The sequence below is a fragment of the Stegastes partitus genome, unplaced genomic scaffold (genome assembly GCF_000690725.1).
Source record: "Stegastes partitus isolate 25-593 unplaced genomic scaffold, Stegastes_partitus-1.0.2 Scaffold87, whole genome shotgun sequence".
NCBI classification, from domain to species: Eukaryota; Metazoa; Chordata; class Actinopteri; family Pomacentridae; genus Stegastes; species Stegastes partitus.
Genome location: NW_007577818.1, coordinates 463199 through 473414, shown reverse-complemented (window position 1 = coordinate 473414; position 10216 = coordinate 463199). Strand labels below are relative to the sequence as shown.

The 10216-nt window shown below is 40.8% G+C and overlaps 1 protein-coding gene across 1 annotated transcript in view; it reads left to right on the top strand.

The window, feature by feature from the left end:
• ppargc1b (peroxisome proliferator-activated receptor gamma, coactivator 1 beta) overlaps positions 1-7889 on the top strand; it is a 38683-nt gene extending 30794 nt beyond the window's left edge. Inside the window, exons 9-12 of the mRNA XM_008277044.1 lie at positions 1212-1269; positions 1499-1617; positions 2454-2581; positions 3984-7889. Of these exons, the coding sequence (XP_008275266.1) occupies positions 1212-1269; positions 1499-1617; positions 2454-2581; positions 3984-4075 (397 nt within the window). The 3' untranslated portion in view covers positions 4076-7889. The remainder of the gene's footprint in view (positions 1-1211; positions 1270-1498; positions 1618-2453; positions 2582-3983) is intronic.
• The last annotated feature ends 2327 nt before the right edge of the window (positions 7890-10216 follow it).

The window sequence follows — 10216 nt, the reverse complement described above, 5'->3', positions numbered from 1 at the left end:
CCAACTGTGCCACCTTGCAGCCCTTTGGGAAGCATTGTAAATGTAATTTTAAACAATGTTCACTTGACCAGTATCACCCTATCAGCCAACCCTAGAGCCAAACGAATGAATGAAAAGTTTCACATTTACTGTTAAAGTCCAAACTCTAACTCTGCAGTCAGACACGCACTGCAAACATTGAGTCAAAGTCTGGGTAATCATTTTCAATTTGAAGGAAAATGCAGCTCCAGTTAAACATTTTTACTTGAACTTTGCATTTTTAAATTCAGTTTTCTCAACATAAGTCATCTGCAGGCATGTCACATAGGACAGACAAGGCTTTACAGTGTTATGATGCAGAGGGAAACCCAACAATTCCTTTTAACTCTTGGCAACAGTGGGGAGAAAAAAAAACATGAAAAAACCTACAGCAGAACCAGATTCAGGGAGGGCAGCCATCTGCCTTGACTGGTTGAGGTGAGTGTGTTGCGGAAAGACAGAAAGCAAATGGGACCAAACACTGGTTGGTCGCTGGAGACAGAAACACCTGCAGATATACAGGGAGAGAGAGGACACATGATAAATATCTGCATATAAGGTGAAGAACTGTGCTGCAAAGGGTCTGTAAGCAGTAGTTAAAGGTGGGGTCGGTGATCCTGGGGAAAGATTTTGGATATTTAGACAGTTAGCATGTGTCATATTCACTGTCCCTCCTGTCGTCCCCTGTCATGCACTCAATCAAAGCTCTAATCAGGAGAAGATATTCACAGACTTGTACCAAAAAGGGTGTTGGATTGCAATCACATGCTCCCCCTTTAGCTGCACCGTGATCTGTGGCATGTCCAAAGAAACTACAGCATGAATGGAATTGTTCTGAAAGCAATTCAACGGAAAACTGTTGTCTCTGCTAACGAAGCTCGTGTTATTTCTGTCTTCTTAAAGGCTTTCAGCTGAATTTATAAATGAAACCGAATTGTAAGGCAGCACAGTTTGACTTGACTGTCTGTATTATTTCTGTACATGAAAGAGCAAAGAAACAGGGTGGAAGTGAAAGACAAAGAGACAAAGCAGAGAGAGATGCCTCACTGCAGAGGGAGAAAGACCTTTTTTTTTTTGCCACAGTTCCCCTGTTTCTTCATGTCTGACATTTCAGTTTCACCTTGTGCCCGTCCTTATCTCACTTGCTATCCCCTCTCCTTCTCTCTCCCCTTTTCTTCCTTGTCCTCCTTTAGTGAGAACTCGGAGATCTGTCCTGACGACAAGCAGAGGAACAAAGCCAAGTCTGACGAGGTATAGAACATTTGTGCTCTGCGGTCTCCTGCATACTGCAACGCTATTGAATTAAAGCAACTTTTTTTTTTAAAGCTTAAGAAGTTTTAAAAGGCAAACTAGGTCTTAAAACCCATGAGTGAACATTACATACCTTTAGCGAACGGTTCAGGTTGCTCTGGTTCCCACGTCTATCAGTATTCTGTATTGTCCTTTGTCCTGACTGTTGCCATGGTTTCCCTGTTGCCAGGAAAACTGCCAGGTGTTTTACATCCACAACCTGCCCAGCAGCGTGACCCAGAACATGCTGAGGAAACGCTTCCAGGTTTTCGGCAAAGCAGAGGACTGCAAAGTCATCATCTGCAACGAGTAAGTGTCCTGATCTAGATTCTTGTTCCGAAGGGAGGAGATACGGGAACTTTTGTGACCATACAGCAAACCACCGTATATAGACGATTTAAAAAGCAGCCCTGATAAACATGTGGAACAATTGTGGTCAGTCTGGAAACATTACTGATGTGGAATAAGTCCAACCAAAGATAATTGGTAAAAGAAGAAAAAAAGGGGGGGAGTATTTGTTGGACTTGTCAGAGGAGTCGTGCAGCTCATCTGTTTGCCAATCTCTGTCTTATACCACCTCTAATTCTTTCTCCATACTCTCAACACATTTCTGACACAGACATATTTCCTTGCTTTGAGCTCTGCAAACTTTATACTAAATTATAGATACCCACTAAGTGCTAACCAGTGAGACACCTGGCACGCACAGCAGTCCCCAGTTCAGACGTCACCCTTTCTTTTAAAGTTATCCTTCTTCTTTTCTTTTTGATTTTTTCCAGGATCTCCAGTCCCATACACACCAAAAATGAAAAACAACTACGAGTTACTCCTCTCACATCATTGTCCTCGACCACAGCACTGGAGTTGGTCCCTGGGCTTTGCCTTGTTGCCGGTCACTGTTCCTAAATAGTCAGAATGGGCCGATTACAAAAGATAAATTTCCCCATGGGGACTAATTAAACATGACTTTCAAAAGTTGAATTTATCAAGGCTGCTCCCTTTTGTAGCGGACCAATCCCAAAGTTTAGAATGTGATGTGGACTCTAATGTTTTTATTTCATCTATTCCACAGCTAGTTATGTGACAGATAACTACTACTGCTGATGACCTAATGCATGTGGATGTGTCTCTACCTGTGGTTGCAGGGAGCGCTGTGGTGTGATAAAGATTCGTCAGGCGGGGGTTCAAAGGCACTGGAGAGAACGAGAGACTGTTTTCCAGAATGGACCTGCAGGCATAAGGAGGGTGACAAGGAAACGCTACATAGACTTAGGTAATGGAACAATTTTCACAGCCTGTAGATAACGTTTCTCCTGTTGTTCCTGTTGTCAGTTTCCTTTAAGCCGCATCCTGCATCTTGCAATAAACCCAAACAGGTGTGTGTGTGTGTGTGTGTGTGTGTGTGTGTGTGTGTGTGTGTGTGTGTGTGTGTGTGTGTAAACATCTCTCACAAGCGCAATATCGCAAGACATGGTGGAAAAATGCTGCACCAGCAGAGGTTTCAAAATAACATACTGAATGAAAATCTGTTTGAAGTTTTCAGTCACACGGTGGAGTTATTCCAGCAGTGGTGCAGCTTTATTAAAAGTGCTGGAAGCTTGGTGATGCAGTGAGTGGTTGATAGTAGCGAGTTCTGACTGTATTTGTCAGATAGTTGTTTTAGGAATGGTGATAATTAGCATGTCAAAATTCACCAAAGGTAAAGGCATAGCTCGATGTCTGTGAGTCACACTTGGTCTCGTCCACTGTGTCAACAAGACCGCCTTTCAACTTGAGTTTGATTTTGGGAAAGAGGAACATCACATCTAGCAACTTACCGAATAAAGAGTGATGGTTGTGTTGGTATGACCAGAAAACATTTGTGTTTGGAGCACAGCGACACAGTTCAGGTGCTTTGTGTCAAATGTTACAGTCGACTTCGCAGTAACCGTCTGACCCTGAGGAAAAAATTCACATTGCACATCTCTGTGAATGTCAAAGAAAATAAAAAAGCATCATGCTCTTGGTGTGCTCCTGACCGGAAGTGCTTTCTCCAGATTTGGAGAATATTTCCACTGTAGAAACTGCTGTTTCTTCTGTGGGCTGTAGCTGCACCTCCCTTCACCAGTGATGATTCTCAACACAGATAGTGGTAGAGGCCGGTGTTACAGATTTTATGTTGTTGAGGGTCCATGTGACAGAAGTTCTTGTCATCCCCCTCAAGTCCAAAGAGTCTACGCACATTCGTGTACAGCCCAAAGTTTGTGTCCACACATGCAACATGCAGGCGATATATAACCATGTATGTAATTGTCTTGGAAGAAAATTTGAAAATTAGTACAACAGCAACAAGTATACATCTGTGGGTGTCCACAGCTGGTCATGTTCAGGTCTGCAGGATTTGATACAAAATGTGATGCTTCCTTATCGGTCCCAGTTCGAGGTCCATGGTAAAATAGCAAATGCTCACCTGGCATTGGTCACAAATGCTTGTATCAGCAGTCCCCATGTCCCCATGTGGAGTCCTGACTCTCAACAGTTACTGTCCGCACATGTTGCACACACACATGACAGTGACCGTTTGTGTGCAACAGACACAGTCTCACAACTTTTTGATCGTACAAGGACACGTTTGATTTTCATCTTGACTTGCATTTCTTTGCTCTTACTAACAGCCTTGTCTTTCTGTGCTTCAGATGAGGCAGGTCCGGGCCCTGTGAAGAGCAAGTACGATGCACTGGACTTTGACACTCTGCTGAAGGAGGCCCAGAAGTCCCTGCACCGCTGACAGTACAGCGCCACTGACTGGCCAGCCTTAGTAAACTGCAGCAACACCCCTCCGACAACACAGCTCTGCCCTCAGACAGGCGTCTCAGTACCTCCACGCAAGGCAACCTCGCAAAATGTTTACATTTTTACCATTGGGATAAAGTAACAATAAGGACCTTGTTTTTTAAGTTTCTTTCACCGGAGGATACTGCTTAAAAACGAGGAAGCCACTGGGAGTCTGGAGGGGTTAAGAGACAACGGAGGAAATAGGACTTTAAACAGCAATGGTACAACAATTACAAACAATATTGATACAGTTCTCCACTGAACAACAGTAACAACAAAGCTGCTTCCCGTCTGTGTTGGTGACTTCATCGCCCTGCCTTGGACGAGCGGGCGTGAGAGACCTGTAGCAATTCCTTGCTATCCCTGCGTTGCGTTGGTCGTCGTGGTGTGTGTTCCTGCGTGTGCGTGTTCTTTGTTCTGTTTTGTATAAAAAAAAAAGAAAAATCTCCCTCTTTCCAGTCACGAGTGGTGAACCTGCAAGCTGTGTTCACTTGTGTGGTTGTATAACCAGAAAAAAAAAAGAACCCTGCTTTGTTTTAGCGAAATTGTGGATGTTATAAATTTTAAAAATCTATTGTGTGTGTGTTATGGACAAAGAATATAACAGAAACCATTTAACGTAATCATTTGATGACTGATAAAGTTTACAAATCTAAAATGAAGAAAAAAATCATGTTTTTTTCTTTTTTGTAATTGTAGTGCTTCCTTGATTTGATCTATGCACTGTAAGGAGGTAAATGTCTCTGCTGTCCTCCACTTCCCCCCTTTTATCTATAACTCTGCCATGCTGACTATTCTGGCTTCTGCTACTGGCTGCTGCAGGTTCTGTTTGAGAGGTGCTTCATACATCAAGACCTCATCTCAGATGTGGGGAAAATGACATAGTTTTAAACGTGTGTTTACAACCTATTCAAACTAAGGCAGAAACAGTTACTGGAAAAGTACTTACCTCAAACGTTGCACGTATGAATTAGCTTCAGTTGAGTTTAATGTTTCTTGTACCGTTGACATCCAACTTCATGTTACGTGCCTGAAATGGGTCAAAACGAAGTTTTAAGTGCAACTAAATTTTAAAAAGTGGCTTGAAAATATTTACTGTCTGGACTTGTGGAAATTTGAGGATTCAGGTTTGTCTTCAAAATAAAAGTTAATGCTGGTTTAAAACAGGGGTTAACGTCAGGATTGGGCTGAGATAAAGTCGGGCTTACAGTTAAACTATCCAGACATGGAGGAGTACCAAAGCTAATGGCTGAACACTAGCAACACCACCATCATAGTTTACCATGGCTTTGACATTTTCTTTCTTTGTTAAGTAATGGTCAAGTGTTACTCACCCAGACATGCTGACAAGTTCTTCAGTGGCGAGTGTCAAATTTATTCATGGATTTCCAGAATCAGAGCCGGTGACAAATAAGAACATTTTTCCCACATCTAGATAGTCTTCATGTATCTTTGATAAGGTCCCACTGAACATGCGTCCAACAAAGGCTGCAGCCTCAAGACCCCCTCCACCCCCCGAATGCCACAGCCAATGCAACAGTTACTGTTTACATTTGGACTGCAGCAAGCAGGGCAAAATGGGGAAATAAAGATGGTAGCCACTGGCGCTTTTATATCATACTCTGTATGAATTCATCACTTCCGCACTTTTTTCAGACCGTTCCAGTTCAATTATCTTTCACAGTAAGTTCATCTGTACATTAATTCAGCTATTTTGATCGTCTGCGAATCGTTCTTCTTCATGACATTGAGGCTCAGTGTAAGGTTGAGCGTGACACCAGGGGCTGAAAGTACAGGAGACAACAAAACCAGTTTTCTTCCCTATAATCCACTCACGGCCATAGAAGTAGGAGAATTTGTTGGTTCAAATGGAATGTATTCAAGAATCTGAATGTAATCATCATGTTTTCCCCATTCCTGCTTGCCCAAAGATTGTGGAGCCTTTTGGTGCTTTAAAGGTAGACTTGCTTAGTCATCTGGGTGACTGCATGAGAGTGGTTCTGGCTTAAAGGGCAGTCTGGGTGGCGCCTAATTTACATTCCTGATGCAGCCAGTAGCAACAAGCCATGAAAAGGGAGAGAGCCTCCAAGCCTGCCAATCTGGTGGCACCAAACTGCCACCAATAACACAGCCAGGGAACAAGCAAGGGATCGGCCGAAACGTAACGAACAGAGCAATCAGTCGAGAATTAGATTTCTCGTCTGGGAGGTACTGTATCAGATGAGCATCTCTACCTCACATCCATCCGTCCCTGCTCTCCCTGTCTTTTTAGTTCCGTGTTCTACTGGATGCTCTCCCCCTCCCTCCTCTTTTATAAGTCTCTCACTCTGTTTTTTGTTTGTCGTCGGAAATGTTCTCTACGTGAGGGTTTTCTCAACAGTTATGGGTAGTACGGGGGTTTGTCTTTCCTTCGCTTGCCTCATACCGGTTTCTAGCGTGTCCGTTACTTGGAGTCTCGACCGTGTGTCCTCGTGTACCTGAATGTTTTGTCTTTGTCTCGTGTTTGAGTTGGATGCTGACAGCGAGGGGTTGAACAGCGGTTTGGCGGTTGGCTGGTCCTCGAGTGCGCTTTGTGGGGTGGGGGGGGTAAAAGATTCTCGATCTTCCCCTCCACCCCTGCACTTGTTTTCACGTTTTCTTTCGGGACGTGCCAATCCCCCTGATTTCCCTGCTCTTCCTCTCCTTTAACGCAGTCCGACTCGTTCTCTATCTCTAACTTTAACTCTCTTCTGTCTCTTTGTGGGTTCAAGGCCTTGTTTCCAGGTCTTCCCCAAACCCTGATACTAAGGTCCCCCCCCGCTTTTTGTCAGATAATCCCTCCTTCCTCTTCCCCTTTCCTTTTCCTTGTCCTTTCTCTATCTAATCAACTCCTTGGTAACACACACAAAAAATTGAATGTTTACATCACTTGATTCTCCTTTGACTTTATTAGGAACGCACACTAAGTACAAAGGCGCCTTATTCAGTGTTTAAAAACGAAAATAACAGCAAGCGAAGTGGCCTGGAAGGGACGCACCTTCTGCAGGCTTACCGATGTCCAAAACTAACAAAAACAATTTAGTGCTATACATACTGATTGAGAAAACAAGGTGTCGACTTAAAAAAAAAAAAAAAAAAAAAAAAATTGAAGCTAATCACGAACAACTGAATGAGTATTTGTGCTTAGTATGTATACTACTAAAAAGTGAGAGAATGTGCTGGTTTACATATTAAAAAAGAAGATATAATATATGAATATATAATGTGTATATAGCACTATGCCTCATTGTAAACATAAAATGTATTGTGTGTTTTTTTTTTTTTTTTTTTTTTTTTTGTTTTTTAAAAGGTGGCGGGTCACAGTTAATCAGACAGGAGGAGGTGGTCAGGTCGGTTTTGTTCCAATGAGTTCATGTTGTTTGTTCAGTACAGGGAGGAAATGAAGGGAAATAATGAAATAACTTCACACCAAGTCCAAAACTGTTATAAAAGAAAGACAAAAAAATATCCCTTTAGACTATCACACTAGAAGGTTCTGTTTTTCTTTGCTGTTTATAAAATGACTAATCTTGATTTTTTTTTTTCCTTGTTTTCTTAAAAAGCAATTTGAGATGCAATACGTAATAATCTTATCATTAAGACAGCCTTTCCGAGAAACTGAGGTAATAATGTACAGCGTGTGGTTGGTTGTTGAGCTATAACATGGGCAATCTTTGAGCTGCGGATTCAATAGGCTACTGTACTATATGTAGACTGCTGTTAAAACAAAAACAAAAAGTTATTTAAAAGAAAAAAAAAAAAGAGATCAGGAAGAATGTGGTCAGTCGTAAACACGTATACAAAACAAGTTGTACTAATATAATCTTGCACAAATAACGTCCCAAGTAGTGAAATATCTTCACAATATTTTCTCCTCATTGAAAGCTGATGTAACTAAGTTATAACCACATGCTGATGGTGCACGGGCAGGTCTGCTCAAACTGAAGTTGCTTTCGACACTTGTGTTACAGGAACAGCCAATGACTATACAGGTATGACTCTGGTACAGGAATGTGGGACGGAGGAAAGGAAAGGGGAGCAAAAGACAGTCGTCGCTGGTTGGACCCCGTTAAATCTTTTCAGACTAGTTGATACAGTTGAGGTCGACACTGTAGAAATCACAGTTTCACTGCTGCGTCTTCCCCAAAAAGTAAAAAAAAAAAGATGTGAAGGAGAGGTGAAATTAGTTTTCAAATCAGTGTGCACAGTTTTCCAATTTAGTTTTATCTCACTGATGACCAAAATGTGACGCCTTTAGTTTCTCACCGGTTGCTATTCGGCCTGTTTGTTATCTGGTTTGTGAAGGAGGATCATAAACTGTTTCTGCATGGTTGTTTGAGGAAACCTTGAGGCTGCAGTATGTGCTGGGATTTCTACAGTGGCTGCCGCTGAGCCTGTGAGGGTACCCCCATTGTTCTAGAGGTGAATGACATCCAAACTACCCCATTTTTCATCATGGCAAGCCTTAAAAATCAACTGGGGGGAAAACGAAGCTACCACTAGCTTTTATTATTACCGTTTAAACTCCTTTCCAATCCAACGTGGTTTATTATTAAATAATTACTGACGTAATTAAAACTTTTTTCAATAGCCATATTATAAAAAGGTATATACATATATATGAATATATATTTGTGTGTTTGTGTAGATATCTAGATGATTATATACTTTCTTATAGAAAACTTTGATGTTGATCATTCTCCTCAGTGTTTTGAGAACACGTTGACACATTTCAGCATAATAATACCGCTGTCCGCTTGGTCTAGGTCCTAGATCGACGGGCAGTGAATCCAAATAAAAAATTTAAAAAACTTAAAAAAAAAAAAAAAAAAAAAAACTTCCAAAGGGAATTACCCTCGTCAGAATGCAATACCTTGCTTTCCACTCTTCATTTCAGAAAAATGGAAAGAAAACCATTAAACTTGATAGGCAAGTTGACCAAAAAAAACAAAAAAATAGAAAGTTCTACAATAAAGAGCGCGGCTCGTGGAAAAATACGATGTTTTCAGCGACCTCGTCAGATTCAGTTTTATAGATGTCATGTTTCCAATGCCATGGCCCACTAAAAACACTGCTTTGTTTTTATGTCACTGTTTCTTCAGTTCAGAAAACAATGTATCTGTCAGCTAACTACACCATGAAATGAACCCCTACCAGGAGAGGAGCGCTCGCAATACCGGCCTGTTTCTGGCCTCCAACGTCCGTGTTTCGATCTGTAAGCGGCTGTGTCACACTTCAACATCCACAGTTTGTACAATAAACAGAAACTAATCTGTTAAACCTGATGGCAACAGTGATGTCAAATAGGCACTTAGTAGGGACTGTAATCTGTCAAAATCTGCTAAATGCAAGTGGGTGTTTTGTTTTTTTGGTGGAAGAATATGTTTTGACATAAAGGGCATACATTGTTTTTGATGTTTTTCATTACTATTGATTTCATTGTCTATTTACATCTAATGACTATCAAATTCACATAAATGATTTTTTCTTTTTTTTCTTTTTTTAACTTAGTTTTTGGTAAAAACAAACAAAAAAAAGGTAAATACTGCTAGTGAGATTTTATATTTTTACATATGTTGGTTTTATTTTGCGTTTCTTCTTTTTTTATTTATACGCCACTTAGTTTGGATGTCTTTAAATGGTGTTTTTTGTTTTTTTTTCTTTCTTTTTTTTTCTTTGTTTTGTGTGATTTCATATGTCTTGAGAATGTGGAGACAAAAGGCATTTCAGTATTTTTGAATTGTTAAAATCTAGTTTCATAGAAGCGGAAGTATCTGATGTTATAAATTATATTTTAATTCATGTAAATAGTTTAAAACAGAAGACTATGGCTTCCTTTTAAACTGAATACATTTCTCTTCAGAGATTGTTTACATTATGAAACTGTAGAGATGTGCTCCTCATATACTGTATAAAGTACATATATTCATTGATTTGCCTCCAAAAAATAAAACCCTAATGAACAAAATCTTTCCACGTGTGGTGGTTTTTGTTGTGTCAGCTCCACTCACTGCTGACTCTGTTTAGGGGCCTTAACTTTCAAACATCAAAAAGCTTACAACATCCATCCATCCAT